The following is a 16,401-nucleotide window of genomic DNA, read 5'->3' on the forward strand; positions in this document are numbered from 1 at the left end:
TATATATTCTAGCATGGCATTAGGCTGAGATCTATGATCAGTTGCATAAAAGGAGGATAGTGGAGTCTTATTGCTAGTGAATAGGTTCAGCATAAACAGGGTAAGCACTCTTAGCATGTGTAGAATAAAACCTGGTGTGTCTCACCATAGGAGTTCCAAGCTAAATTGAATGCAGCGATTCATTTGGGGTTACAAAAGTACAACACTGAAGCTCAGGTCTCACTTGAAGCAGCCAGGTGCAATACCAATGATCATTCCTCAGATGAGGGCCTAAAAAATTCCCTCAGCTCTGTCTTTTGTGGCTTTCTGTCACTTCAACATTAAATCAACCGCAGACAACTCCGGAGATGAAAGCTTCATGAACAAAGCACCAGCTTTGGTTCTGCATTGGTGCAGGTCTGGTGAAAGAAGCCTTGAATCTTTGCTTCAGTATCAAAAAAATGATTAGTCACACTTCATATCCTCAGTGAAAACAGACTGAATAGGGATATCGTTGCCACTGGTTTTATAGCCTTATTACTGCAACAATTTGATGCAGAAGACAGTGCCTCATTTCCTGCCACTCACACATTCAGTCTGCACTGCAATGTGCCCAGTAGGTGCTGTGGAGATACTCTGGCATAAATATGACTCCAAAGTAAATGTTATCTGATGTAAATAATTGCTCTATTACCCCGTCCTCATTGTTCTCTTTTCCCCATATTTCACTGCCTTTGATGAAAGACCAGTTCCTGTTGCTTGTTGTACTGTGGGATTTGCAGTACATTGTGCATCATTAGAGAGGCATCCCTGCAGCTCTGGAATGCTTCGAAGTTGGGATGAAAACTGGTCAGTTTACCTATAGATCTTTTCAAATGAAGTTATACATCTTATCCACTCCCTTGTTTCCCCAGAAGGAAGAGGTTTGGGGTTTGGTTTTTTTTTTCTAAATTCCTTTTTTTACCATTAAAAGACCTGACAGCTGGAGACATAATGTCAGTTTTATTGTCTCAGACTAGCAAATTCTGAAGTTTAAATTGTGGCCAGTCACTTCCAGGTTTGCATTAAAAGCACACTATGCGTGCTGCCCTTCTCTGACAAAAGACAGACTTTTTTCCAGTTTTTCCTCTTAGCACCAGGTATTGAAAAGCAAGGGTACGTTTCCTTTTGCCTATTTGTGAAATGATCCAAAAAAAGATTTTGTTTTTCAGTGACAATATAGGAATTATTTTTAGATTAACACTTACAAATTAATGCTCACACTATCATGTTAATGTTGACACCATCAGCAAAATGGTTTTAAAGATATAAGTTACTCCTTTATCCTGTATTGATATTACTAGCTTTTGTCCTAGCAACAATTTCAGCTACAAGTATTTGGCAACATTAACATAAGAATAAGTTCTGTAATTGTATAAGCAGCTAACAAGCTATCACTGTTTCTCTGTTGTATAAGGAGCAAAAAAATCAAATAAAAAGGTAGGCTTTTATTTCTAATAAAACCTCTTCAAAGATGCTGAGCTGCAGCTGAAACTTTACTAGCGACTATGAACATTTTCCTGTGAGGTTTCTCAATTTTTTAAAATAAGTCGAAAATTTCAGTAACTTTATTTATAGACACAAGCGCCTGCATTGAACTTAACAACTGATCACCCATTTCAACTCAAAAAACATTCCATGTTTAGGTTAGCATCTTGTTCAGCAGTTGTAGTACTAAGTATCTCAGTAATGGCTAAATTTGCCACTTAAAAATTAACACATGTAACAGCACTGAAAAAGTGAGTTGAGTCTCCAGCACTCTGAAAATAAAGCACTGAGCGCTAAGGACTAGGAAAAGGACCACCTCACTTTATCTGCCTCCCTGCATCTAATAAATACTTCCTGTTTACAGTTCCAGTATTATCATATTTCGTCTTATCTGTTTCTCTGTGAAAGAGAGCCTGCAAAAATTTAACAACGTAATTTATGTGCCATACACCATTCATACGGTATTTTGCTACCGAGCTAACTTCAAAATCCAGCTTTAATAGTCTTACAAAGAAATCCAGATTGCTTTTTCCTTCTAACTAAAAAGTTCTATGTTTGCCTTTTTACGTATTTCTCTTTCCTTTGTAGTTGCATTAACATGTAATTGGTCATTACTCTTAAGTAATCGTTTTTATGGAAATGCATTACAAACAATTTTCTCCGAGCTTTTTAATTAAGCATTCATTGCGAGAGGCATGGCTGGTACATATTAAGCCTTCAGTTGTAGCAGCTGAAATATTCCACTGCATTCCCCGTCTTCCCTGGAAACAGGGTGTCTGGTTTCTACACTTGCATAATTGCATGGTTCAGATCATTTATTCCTATTGTAAAATCAGATTTAGGCCATTTTATTCCTCATGTCGCTCTCTGAGTTCTCTCACTACCCATAATTAACAGTTTCTTAGCAGTCAAAAAACATTTCATAATCATAGTTGAATTTAGTAATCAATTCTAAAAATGCAAGACTTGGCATGATGATGATTCATGCAAAACAAAGTGAATCAGAAACTCTTATCTCCATTTCTGTTACTGAGCCTGGAGCTAGTGATACTTAGCAACATTTCTGATTGGCTATATTTTTTAATTGAACTGTCATTGTTTGGGCATCCCATTGCTTATTATTAATGCCTTGAGAATTTTTAAACTCCCCAGATCAGTTCTGCACAATCAAATACAGTTACTGAGAAAAAAGACTTAGACTCATTTAAGAGAACAATTAGGCTTCACAGAAACATGAACGTCTTGGAACGTATTTAGACAGTGACAACTCACTAGTACCGACATTATTTACTGCAAATAAAAGTCTTAGTGTACTTAAGGAAAAAAAATCGAAACAGACATAAGAAAATAAATATTAAAAACCAAAGACACAGCAGCTAAAGCTCAGTAGAATTTCTCTTGGCTTCAGAGACTGTGTTCTGTAGAAGTACAGGTAAATTTACAATATAAAGAGAGCCCAGAAGCAAAGAAAATGTCCACAGTGGTTTGTGGGGAAAAAAAGATTTGCTTTCTCATTTTCTTTCTGATGGCAGTTATCCCTTGTGCTAAATTAATCTCAGAATTTTTTTACTCCATACTTTTTTCTTCCACCAAAGGCATATTAATACCAGGCCTCAGTTCTTCCCAGAAACAAGAGAGGCTTGCAAGTAACGAAAGTTGGATTTTGTTGGACAATATTTTCACAGTTAGCAACCCAAAGAGAGTCAGAAACTTGAGAAAGACACGGTAAGGTAATAATTAACTGGTATGTGGCAATGTGCCATTCCCACACACGCAGGCTCCTCCAAATGAAGTAGTTTCAGTATTGTCTACATTTTCACTTTACCATGTTTCCGTATCTATGCCTTGCTTTAGGGGAGGAGGATATTTCACCTACCTCCAGGGCCCTCTTGCTGCTAAATTCAGACATTTAGAGGTTTGGATAAGGCTATTACAAAACCTATGGAGGCACCAGCACTTTCACCTGACGCTTGTTAGTGCGTTGCCATCCATTTTTTCCTGTGACTGGGTGAAGCCTGGCCTGCCTCTGTTAATCCTTTTGAAGGAGCAGATTGGTTTACGTTGGGTTTGCTGTGCTAAAGCCTGCAGCGCTGCAGATCCTGCCCCCTTACTGAGCCTCTTCTTGCCGGCCTTTGTAAATTCAGGAGAGTCACCATCCTGGAGAAGCTGGAGGAAGGCTTATCCAGTTTCAAGTCCAGGACTGAAGGCACAGACTGGGATTATTTTGCTTCCAGTAGAACTGGCTTATATGTCTCAGTTCCTGCTAGTTTAACCCAACGAATGCCTAGAAAGCTGCTGCACAGTCACATTGCAAGGATGGATATTGCCTAAACCTGGACAGGTATCTTTTTGCTTGCTTTGTTGCCTGTGTTTCCTTGGATTCATCGGTGTTATTTCAGTACGTCAGCAACCTACGAGCTAACAACTACCTAACAATTTGCAGAGCAGACTATGAGGAAGCAGAACTAAAGTCCTAATTAGGACATGTTGTAGCTCTTAGACAGGAGGCAGCGGGTAGAAGGGCTGAAAGGCGCAAGAACTAAAGCACTGTAGGGTGGATGGTGGAAAACGCCTGTGTGTGAGCCCCGGAGATCACAGGCATGCAGCGATCGCGCTGCGGGCTGGCTTTGTGCAAAAACAGTTGTTGCTCGTGTGGTGTGCATCTAGAAACCAAGCAGAACTTGCATGCTCCACATGCTTCAGGAAATGTGTGTGGAGGTTTTCAGGGGAATGATGATTGGAATGGACATGAACAAGCCCTGAGCTGTTGCGTAAATAATTATCTATATGGACATGCTCCAAGTTTAAGAAAAGCACAGAGCTTTCTTCCTCCATGGGCATTTACATATGGTTATTGGTGGCCACTTATTTTTGGTTTTCTATTTTCTCCCTGTGTGGGTTCCTTCTGCCTTATCTGTGTCCAGAGCTGACAGGAAATTGCAGTTAGATTCTTATCAGCTACTTTAATTATGATACTGCATTACAGTGACGTTACTCAATGATTCTAGTGAGTTAGGACCAGGGCCAGGGAGTAAGTATTCAAAATAAGAAATATCACTGTAATACAAATTTATTATTATTCCTGACAAACCTGCTACCCTGTTCCTCAAGACCTTCCACAGGCTGGGAAGTATAATTACTGCCATAGGGCTACAGTCGTTGACCTAGTCATTCTGGGCAATGCAGCTGGCACCTGCCAGAGCATCATTTTTAAGGAATATGTTGTTGTCCACCTTGCCCATTGTTACACACTGCTTATGATAAGGCTAACAATCAGGCACAGACTGAAATTACTTTCCCCTGTTGCAGTCATTCAGTACCAAGCACTCTCAAACAATTTAAATGTAGTAAAATTATTTTTTCCTTTCCTATTCGGTCTCTGCCAAAATTTTCAAACAGCCTGAAGTCCTTCATATTACAGTTATGTTAGTCTTGCCTAACTGTCAGTCAGATTATGGTCAGATGTTACTGTGTATTAATTCAAACAAATTTTCTATAGTTTTGGGCCAAATACTCACCAGTGGAAATGCTACGAATGCGTGATGGACCAAGTAGAAGATTCAAGTCCTTCGTGATTTTTAGCAAAGGAAAAAAATTCTAGTTTGTTTGAAAGATGCTCTTATAAAACATATCTTAAAGTTCTTTTGTTATAAAATGCTGTTAACAGTCTAATTAGCTTTTTTATGCGGCCCTTTGACAGACCTACGTAAGAAAACAGAAGCAGCTAACTCTGTGTTTTTTCTTTGAATTTCAGGTATTGTTGCAGTGCTTTTCTGTGGAGTCACACAGGCCCATTATACCTACAGCAATCTGTCACCAGATTCCAAAATGAGAACTAAACAGGTAGGGCATGGAAATAACTGACTTTGTGTTTTCAACTGGTGTAAGGAACAGACAAAGGTACTGGAATATAGCTGGATGGAATTTCATTAATGCAAAGGAAGAGGCTTATGTCTTCATTGGGGAAAGACTGGAGATTTTGCCAGGAAAACAGTAACAATTCTCTGGATAAGCAAAAAAAAATAAGAACGTGTTCTTCTCAATGTCAATCAAAGAGATGAAAGGTAAGGAGATAAGAGTTTACACTAGCTTTCATACAAAAATGCTGCAAAGTTAAGGAAATCAGAGATCTGGTAAATAAGAGAAGTGGTCTGAGAGATTGGATCCATGTGGATTTTCACAAAGGGACTGTATAAACTGCAGTCTGGCCCACAGACTTGAGCAATGACATCGTTTCACTTCTGCCTCATTAAAAATCTGACACAATTAGAAAAAGTGGTTTTTTCCATTATGTTTGGTCATCTGTTTTTTGTTTGAACAGGTGACTAGCGCAATTGTAATTATTTTTTAAAACTTGAGGCTGTTCTCAGTACTAGATATATAGCATTGCAATGTTCAAAATACTTTTCAGCACAAGGGGTAATTTTAGACTACCTCACCACTACCTAGATCCTGTGAGAAGTCATTTAAAAGCAGTTTTCTTCCCTTTTAATGTTCACTTGTAAGTCCCAAGAACCCCAGGTTGTAGAAAATCTATCTCCTAGAACAAAATGGAAACATATGGTCCAAGACTATAATTTTCATGATGCAATCTGGTACCTTTTTCAGCAATTCCTCTGTTTTAAGCATTGGAAATTTTACGTAGAAAATTTCATCACTTCTTGCACATCTCAATTTAATCAAAAATCCAATTTTCTATCAAAAACAGTTTGATAGAAAAAATACTGGGCACAGTATCAGTTCAACTGTCAGATTCTCTCAGATTTTAAATCACAAAAAAGTTTCTGGTCAGTACTTCCAGAAAAAAATGTTAGCTATTGAACAGGATAAGTCTTCTCAATTTTATTTCTTCATACCAGCAGAGGCTGATGCTTTCAAAAAGTATTCCAGCAGAGAAGAGAACCTTTCTCTGATAACTGTATTGCAAGGGAATAACCTTTATATCTACTATAGAATTGTTTCTATTTTGCAGAAATACTGAATTTCATATGCCAATACTACCCTTGCATATAGCTGTTACAATTTGCATATAAGGCTTTTTCAGGGATTCATCTGCATGATTTAGTGATGCATAGCCTCAGAGAGAGAAAGAGAAAAAGAAAGGCCATGGTATTTTTAATTACATATGAATATTTTCAACTGCAGAATTAACTAACATTTTGTTTAAATGCATACTGGGTTTGTTGCTGTTTATTCTTTCATTCCCTCCCATTCAGCAGTGCAAAACAAAATAGTGAAAATAAACCGAATCTACCCCTGAACACACAGAAAACGGATTACGTGTTTCTCTATGGAGCTATGAGTTTTATGTACCCCTTCTATTCTGTTTTTCTCTTCCCCCATAAGCTCTTAATCCTCAGCCTCCTTTACGATATGGTTCAAAAATTGTTGTTAAATTCCTTTGAATTCTTCTAATTTATTTTCTAATCCAAAGATTACCCTTTCATATGTAGCTGTTTTCAGCGAGAGCTGCACTGCCTCTTACTTTCTCTCCCCCCAAGAATTCTCTTCAAGCAAATTTACTAAGCCACACACTTGGCATTCTTGTAATCATATACGACTTCAGTGCATTTTAAATTAATATTGTTGCTCAGACAGATGGCTGCACTCCCAATCTAAGTCATTTTTATTACTCATTACTGGCCAAAATCAAGGGCTTTTCAGTTCATTTATAGAATTATTCAAAGGCAGTCTCTCTCTTTTGTTACAATATGACAGATCTTTCAATAAGGACTGGTGAACTGTAATGCACACTGACAAAACAGTGAGTTAAGGCTGAAGCTAAAACTAACAAAAATCCATGGAAATTAGATTTAAAACTGTAAATCAGATTGTGAAATTGTTAGCTGTTTTTAAACGAATACTTTTTCTCTACTGCTTTGCATGATTTTTTTTACATTTTTTACTAGCTGTTAAAATTTCATAACTTGATGGTAAAATTCAGTATACAGTGATAGAGGTGGTGTTTCTGGCCGTGATGCTGAGTTCTGCATTTCTCATAATACCCCATCATTTGCTCTAAAAGAATACATAAGAAGAAAAAGACCAGTATGATTTTCTTCAGATATTGATATAAAATGAAAACTTATCTACGGTTCTTAAATGAGAATTTAAGAACTTCTATTAAGAATGCCTGTTAAAAGATGCCATGTAATTATTAGTCCCCATCTATCCTTCATTATCCAGTCAATCACCGTTTAACATTCTATGAAAGACAACATATTAGATTTCAAGCATCTGAAACTTACAGAATCTGAAAGTACAAAGTAACACAAATCTTGTCACAAACAATGGATTATTTTAACACTGTCATAAGAAAAGTAAGGTAACAAAGATTTAGTGAAAATGCAGGCTTTAGAGAGTTTTCATTCAATCCAATTATCCCAATTCTCACTAAATATTTATAAGCATTCTCTCTGTGTGTTTTTATTGTTTGTTTTTACCATGGATGATGGTTTATGGCAGTATTTTTAAGTTATCATCATTGACCTGACTATGGTCATAGTGATGTTAACATTAAAATTGCCACTGCCATCCATGGCAACAAGGTTAGGTCAAACAGAGTGCTCCTGAGTTTCATACATTTAAAGTTTAATTTATCTTAGTGAAGGAGAAGATGAAAGTGGTAGGACCTGATCGAAAGCTATTTGATTCTGTGCAGCTTTCTCTAGAATTATTTACAGCTGCTAGTATAACCTCACGTTATGCTGCAGGCAAACAACACTTGCTTCTAAATCTTGGGACATTATAGTTCAGATTTTACATTAGGTTCTTCACATGTACAGTTGGGTTGGGTTGATTTGCTTAGCTACAAGTAAGTCCATGGCTGGGCAGGGTGTTGCTAGATAAATAGAAATTACTGGTTTGTTGAAAGTGGACAGGCTTTCCTTAAAAGACAAATCCCTACAAGTCAGCTCTAGAAAGGGATGCATGGACAATACTGTGTTTCCTACAGGAAGAGAAGACATTCCTCACTATTTTTTTTTCTCTCTGCCCTCTATCTGTTTCACTTAAATGCTAATCTAAGACCAGCACAGTTTCCTAGTGGTGGAGTATTAAGAGAAGCTTCTCACTTTCTCTAATGGTTATAAATGTTATCCATCATACTTACGAGTTATATCATTTTCTGGTTATGTTCCTTTAACTCCAGGGAACAGCCCCAACAAAGAGACCAGGGAACAGGGCAATACCCCTCTTTGGTTAAATGTGCAAGAATATGGAGAATTCTGCTTTTAGGCAAAATACACTGCCAGCAAGTTATAAATTCTGGAAAGGGAATTCTGAAACGCATCTCCTATGGAAGTAAAGCCAGGAAATTACTAGAAGGCACAGGAAAGCATGGCCAGCCAGGAAGGGGGTATGTCACATACTGCCTTGCCGGTCTCCATTCATTCCACCAGTCTAACCCTTGTTTACGTAGTCAGGTCTGAAATAGTTGTGTCTAACAAGCTTGTGAAGGTTGCTTTCTCAAATTGGGTGTAATAGCCTTTCTAACCACACTACTAGTTAAACAGTTACATTTTTTTGCTGATCCTGATAGCAAACCCATTAGGGAACACCTGCCTTATAGACAAAAGCTTCTGGCCTGATTGTTCAGCTGCACTGGGCGTGCAGCATGCACAAGATGCTGCATTAAGATTTCAGCAGCCCTTCACCTCCAAGGTTTTACACAAGCTTGAGAATGGAGTAAAGGTAAAACAAGAGAACTCGATGCTAGACTCAGAACTTCTGAGTAACTTTACCAAAGCATGTAGTCTTACTAGGACTGCTTGAGCAAATTAACTTAGATTGAAGGACTGAAAGTTCAGACTGGTCTTTGGGCTTTGCTCATTGATGGACATAGTACTGATTGCTTCAAATTTTAATCTCCACACTATAAAGCAGACATGATTATCTTTGATTATTAAAAGTCATCACTTTGCAGAGGAGCAGTTAATATCTCCTGGAAATCCCTTGAAAATACATTAAGTTTTCAAAACTTGCTTAGCTCATTTATGATATACATTTTCCAACAAGGAAACAGGCTATAGATCAATCAGCTGATTGCTGGGTCATAAACTGAGTTTGGTCTAAAAGGGTTGTGTTTATAAGCATATTAATTTAATGCTATTTAATCATATTAATTGAAACAGGCTGACAAAACAGTCATGAAAGATATACTTTTTTAATTCCTCAAAAACTGTTAATCAAATCATTATAGTCTCTTGACCCTGATATGTCATCAAATAGCCTCAATATGGGCTTTAGACTTGATGCTGTTCCATCCCTAATTACAGCCTCACTTCTGAAGCAATTCGGAACAGGAGAGTATAACTTAAAAAGTAAATTATGGCAATGGAGATGTCCAAATCTACTCAAAGGGGGGAAAAAATAGTTAATCAAAGGAGTGGCTCCTGAACAGCAATCAGACCATGGTTACTAAAAAGAGCATTGTAGGACTAAAGGCGAAGAGCTGGCTGAAGTCAGGTTTTGGCTCACTATATCCAAATGAAGCACCGTCACTGTGATCTAGTCATTCTACTGCTTTTCTGCTGGCCTATCTATCTTATAAACCAGTTACAAGCAGACCTACACTCAGAACTGAAACAACGGATCTCCTTTCTCTAGACACATGATACAATGGCTATCTTATAGGATTCTTCCATCAGCTATCTTTTTGTAAGAAAAGACATAATGCCCTGCAAATTCTGCTCCAGTAGCAGAAGGCTTTCTCCTGAGTTTGTTGTTAAAAGCACATGCCAGGAACTGCAGCTACTGTTCTTATCTTTCTGTGAGACAAAGGGAGCAGCTGAGTAGAGATGGCTATGTACTAGTACTGCCAAAACATTGTCAGTCTGCTGTTTGCAAGGGGTCCCACTCCAGACACCTAGCACCCACACTGTATTTGGGAGAAGCAGCCCTTTAAAACATAGAGAGCAACAGCACAAAAAGAAATGGGTTTGGACATCTAATTAAAGATACAATCATAGAATAACAGAATGCTTTGGGTTGGAAGGGACCTTTAGAGGTCATCTAGCCCAACCCCCCTGCAGCGAGCAGGGACAGCTTTAATGGATCAGGGTGCTCAGAGCCCCGTCCAACCTGACCTGGAATGTTTCTAGGGATGGGGCCTCCACTACCTCTCTGGGCAACCTGTTCCAGTGCTTCACCACCCTCATTGTAAAAAATTTCTTCCTTATGTCTAGTCTAAATCTATTCTTCCTTAGTTTAAAACCATTGCTCCTTGTCCTGTCAGATGTCCCCGCTCACTGCAGGGGGGTTGGGCTAAATGACCTCTAAAGGTCCCTTCCAACCCAAAGCATGCTATGATTCTATGGTGCCCCTATCTTAAACCCTCCACAGTCACACAGGACATGTGTGTGCCCTGTGGCTTTGGTCCTGCTATTTATATGAGCGTTTAAGAGACCAAACAATTAGAGCTGTGCTTAATTCTAAAGCACACAGCCTATATTAATTTATCCCTGATTAATGCCTACTATTTTCTGTTATCAGACATTGGATTCTTTATAGATAATTAGTTTACACTTCTAGGAAGAAAAGGCCACACAAATGTCAGGATATAATGGCTCTTACAATTCAGTCTCTTGACTTTTAAAAAATTCAAGAGTATTTCTAGACTGAGGAAAACCCTACTTACAGCCAAATGTCCTCAATAATTAGCAGAGCAGCAGCCACCACAAAACATAATTCTAATCCTTTTGAAATGAGCAGCCTAATTGGCAGCTGTTGTTGTGATTTGTTGAGGAGCTCCACTTAGGAAAAAATGACCTTTAAGGCACTGCAAGAGGTCAGGCGTTTCCACATAAATGATTGGCAGAGCGCAAGACTGAGAGAAAAGAAAGTTATTTTTCAAATAAGATTACCACCAGTACCAGATTCTAATCAGTCTTTGTATCTGTGCTGTGCAGGAGGAATCTGTTCTTCCAGCACACCACAATCACAGTGCCTGCAGGAAAATTTCATACTAGAACGTTTTTTCATGATCTTCTGAGGTATATAGCACCATTGGCTGGCTGATATAAGATAACATATTTGATGGCTAATACTCTCTCTGGGGGTAAACTGGAAATTCTTTTTAACTAATACATGGCACCCAGGTCTGGTACTCTTCCAAAAGTGTGCAAGAAGTCCTTGCCTAAAGGATCCAGTGAAGTCCAAATTCCTAGTTAGAATTAAGCAGGTTGCATGCATGAAGTACTTTCTTCCATTTAAGTGGAGACTGAGCATAAAAGTTAGCTCTGATCGGTGCTGTCTCCTTCTGTCTCATGGTTCCCTTTCTGCAGCTGAACAAAAAAAAACCCCTAATTTCCAACCTCCTTGAACCCCTGCAAGTTCAGACTCAAAAGCAATAGACTGGGGCTTCAGGCAGTGCTGCTCAGGAAAGAGTCCAGGTGACCAACTTACAGTGGTCAGTGGAAAGGACTGAAGAAGCAGCTACTTCTGATAACAAGAACAAGAAAATAAAATAGCATTTGAGAAGATTTATTTGTATTGGAATAGTATTATTATGGTTTTGCCCTTGTTTTAGCCTGTTTTGCTTAAATAAACACTCTGGAAGTGAGTTAAATTAGGGGAAAACCTTGCTCTTGTTTTCTTATATTTTACCCAGGGGTTTTTTGGGGGGGGTTTTTTGTTTGTTTGTTTGGTTGGTTGTTTTTTTTTTTTTTTTTGAGACAAGGCCTATAGCAAAACCTTGGTTTTGCAGCTGTTAAAAACAATCAGGGAGGACACAGAAATGCCCCTGTTCTTTTTCCTTCTGAGAGAAGATGATACAGATATAAAAAGGTTGTAAGCATGGTTTAAAAAAGAGGAATGGCTTATGCTGCATTTAGCATATAGCTGTTAAGAGCAGATACCTGAAATTGTAGGTAGAAATTTCTGCTAACTGTGACTTATATTGAAAATAGCAGAAGTCGCAGTTTTAGACCCTTCTAAAAGTGCAAAAGCTCACATGTCTCTAGATAGGAGCTCTAGCCTAAGTACCCTGAAGAGAAGCAACCCCTCATCCCTATCCTGCACTTCCCTTATAACTTCCATGTTTCCCTCCCGAGGCACTAATGAGCTCCAGCTGCATCACAGGCATGCTGGCTAAGCCGTCTATTCCCGAGCTGGACCGTCATAGCTTGCTAACTCAATGCATCTCTACAGAGCCACTGGGTCTGTTACAAACAGGCTGCCCTCGTTTATAAATTGCCTTCTTATCTCTAATTGAATATGCACCACATGCGTAGCGCTTGTAATAATTATTACCTTTAAAATGGATTGCAATTGACAGGAAGTGTACAATGAATTCCAGTTCTCTACACAGCTATTTTCTGTGTTTAGCAGAAAAAGCTGAAGATTGGAAATGTGCCAGATGCATTGTTTGACCAGATGTACCATAAGATCTTATGGAACCCTGTAGAATAGTATAATGCTATAAAGAAAGCTAAAGCTGCTTACTGTATGGGTTTAACAAGAAGAATCATAACACCACAAGAAAATCTTGATTTCTGCAAAAGGAATTATACTACCATGTATTTCAATCTGAATTTTGTAACAAAATCCCTCATTATCTGACTGATGTTCCTGATTACTTAACCATGCTAAAAGAATGTTAATCGGCAGTCTCTTTACATGTGGCTCCCCTTAAATTTATGCGGAAATGCTGTAATTGTTTCCTCTCTTTTAGCTGTGAGCTATGTGATGGATGGTAAACAGCTAGGAAACATTGCTACAAGTAAACTGATAACAGTAGACTTTATAACTATGGTATATCATTAATTAGCTGCATAACTTATGATTTATATCATAAATTAGCTGCTATCCTATCCATAATACTGAAAATATTGGGTGTCCACATACAGAAATCTCATTAGAATATTCAGTTCTATACTTCATTCTTTAATCTCCATTTTTCCTCCGGTTTTGCATACCTGCTTTAGTGATTCCTTGACTGAGAATGTGCGGATTTACTCTGGCCTCATTAGTTCCCATCAAGCATGTGTGCCTTTGCATCAGCATTTTGTAAAGGATACCATATTCTAGTATCTTACACACACGCGTGCGCTATGAATAAAAATAGTATTTTGGACCTATGAAAAAGAGATCTTCTCTTGAAAAACAAAGGAAAACAACTTTCCTTCATTTTGCTTAAGCACAGGAGCTGGAAAATACACAGGCTCAAACGTAATTCATACCCTGAAGAAACCCAGAACGGTAGTGAAAGCAGTATTTCTACAGAGAAGCTCATCTTGCTGAAAAATGATGTAATTTTTGATGCTGGTAGGCTAAGGAGCATAATGCCATATGCAAACTAGTTTCCAAATGGCTTCATTAAAGTTTTTATAATCTGTTTAAACATTAAACATTTTCTTTAAATATTAATAAAGTTCTTTGATTGTTAAGGTTATAGTTTACTCTTTGCAGCACAGTAGCAGATGCCAGCAGTTAGCTAACATACACCAATTGGAATTAAAACCTATAGGCCAAAATCTCATTGGCATATGGAGAAATATGTAATGAAATTCCAAACTGAGACACATGCTGTAGTTTCTTTGAAAGGTGCCCTGAATCACAAATGAGACTCTCATATGTCTTCATTTGTGCAGTGGAGTCAAACTGTATGGAGCTATGTAAGCTGCTGCAGAATCAAAAAGCTGGTTTATGTATCTGTGCAGGTCATGTGATTGTGTCTCTCCATCCTCTCACAAGAGGTTTCAAGAGCGACCTCTGAAACGTTTCTCCTTACTGTGGGTAGCTAGTACTTATCCCTAGTTTTTTAAGTCTGCGTCCATGCAAATATCCAGCCTTGTACCCCACCTCTGTAAAGCACATCTAGTTTTGTGAAGAGAATTTCCTCTAAGTATGTAGGCTATCAAATCAAGTCCCTTCCTAATTATTGCCACCCTCATCACTGCAACTGTGGAATGCATAGGGAGAAAAAGCAAACTAAAATCAATCTAATCCTGGGCTATGAACATATTCTTGCATCATCAACATGTAGTGCTGAAACAGAGCAGAGTGCAGTTTAACATTGCATACTTAGAGTATATGTGGTTACCTTTAGTTTAAATTATATCTTATTCAATTTCATGTTTTATAAAAGTTGACAATTACAACATTGCCTTAAACATGTAGTCAGTCACAATTCTCTCATCTGAGAATTTGTAACAGAGATAAAAAAATAATTAAAGGTAGGATTCTGCATTTAAGTCTTTCTTCATTTTTCATACAGGTAAACTAATTTAATGGAGTTTTATGTCATGAACCAAAGCCCTTTGACCTTAATGAGATTTGGCTTATGCTATAAATGAAGAGGTTCCAAATATAATGACAATATAAGTAAAAACACTCAGATTCTTTCTTAAAATATAGTTATGTCCTAATGGTAATAATTTTCTCTAACTTTGTCTGAAACACTGACACTTCACATTATTGTGTTAGGTGATTTTAGTACAGGACTTATCAATAAATTCTCCAATTATGGAATGAACCTCTAGAAAACATCACCTGGTTTGTATTTCTATGCATAGTACATTATATACTGCTAGATTGGAATGCAGTAAAATTATTAAGCACATAGGGTTACATAGTTTTCAGTGTTGAGGGTATTATTAATAGGTTTCTTTGTTATAACCCTGTGTTGCCTTACACTTGCATGAGTATGCGTCAATGCGTTCATAATTGCTCTTACTGTGGGGACATTGTGTTTGGTAAAGAAATTAAGATAGCTATTTCTTGCATGGTTAGATAAGTTAGATTGTAATCTTTACAGAGCACTAAACATTTTGTCACAAACATACACTGGCCTCACCAGAAGAAGTCCGTGTGGTTTGGGAGCCAGCAGCTTTACTGACGTTTCAAGGCCTCTGCTTCCCCTGCAATCAGCAATGCTTTTTCCCTGCCCAGAGAATCTTGGGGCAATGGGAGGCCTTAAGGAATCTGAGCAGTTGTGTGATTTCTGACGTTACCAAACTGCTATTGACAACTATCTATTCTTGCGATCTGTAATATGGGGGTTTTATCTCTCTCTCTCTCTCTCTCTCTCTGTATATATATATATATCCTTTTTAACTTACATGATTCTTGCATGAATGCTGATTCCTCACAACTCTCTTTCTAGGGATATCATCTGCAAAATTCCATATCAGCTAAGAAAATGTACAAAAGCCTTGGTCAAAACTTTCTATAAGTATGTAGCTAACACTAAAATTCTCGCACAATAAGCTGCAAGAAGAAAATAAATACATGTAAATAAGGCATTATAATAGTCTAAAGCACTTGCCAGCATCCCATCTTTTTAGTGACTGCACAGCTCTGTTTCCATTACACGATTAATGGATTTTCTACCTTCAAAAGAGACGTGTACAAAATGGTAGCACAGCACAAGAAATACTGAACAGCTGACTATAGTTCATCTCTTTCTCATCATGCCGTCTGTGGAAATTATTAAGGGCTAAAAAGCCCTTTTAGTGTGGACTTTGTAGTGTAGGTTGATGGTTGGACTGGATGATCTTAAAGGTCTTTTCCAACCTAAATGATTCTGTGATTCTATGATTCTATGAAATGTCTAAATCATGACTAGGATTCAAATAAGTGCCTTGCCTTTCCACACGTTTTGGTATGTATCTATTTTCATTCACCTAAAATAATGAAAATAGTATGCAATTTTGAGCATCTGTTTCAAGATTCTGACTTTTAATTCTGCTTCAGTCACATTAATTTAGGGGGGTGTTGACCACCCTTTGCTTCCTGTGAACTTGAGGAGTTCCGAGTGTCTGAGAATTTCAAACAGAAATTCAGCGTCCTCAGAAGCACACACTCATGTAGTGACTAATACTTTTCTTAAAAAAAACATTTCTCTGTATGAGGCACCAGATGATACTTCCCTAGTCCACCCACCTTCTGCTTTCC

The 16,401-nt window shown here is 37.9% G+C and overlaps 1 protein-coding gene across 1 annotated transcript in view; it reads left to right on the plus strand.

Moving 5' to 3' along the window:
* The window catches only part of SLC9A9 (solute carrier family 9 member A9), a 215,758-nt gene that overhangs the window by 93,958 nt on the left and 105,399 nt on the right, over positions 1–16,401 (plus strand). The window contains exon 9 of the mRNA XM_075717165.1: positions 5,261–5,349. Coding sequence (XP_075573280.1) covers positions 5,261–5,349 — 89 coding nt within the window. The remainder of the gene's footprint in view (positions 1–5,260; positions 5,350–16,401) is intronic.

Source organism: Pelecanus crispus, chromosome 9 (assembly GCF_030463565.1).
Source record: "Pelecanus crispus isolate bPelCri1 chromosome 9, bPelCri1.pri, whole genome shotgun sequence".
Taxonomy (NCBI): domain Eukaryota; kingdom Metazoa; phylum Chordata; class Aves; order Pelecaniformes; family Pelecanidae; genus Pelecanus; species Pelecanus crispus.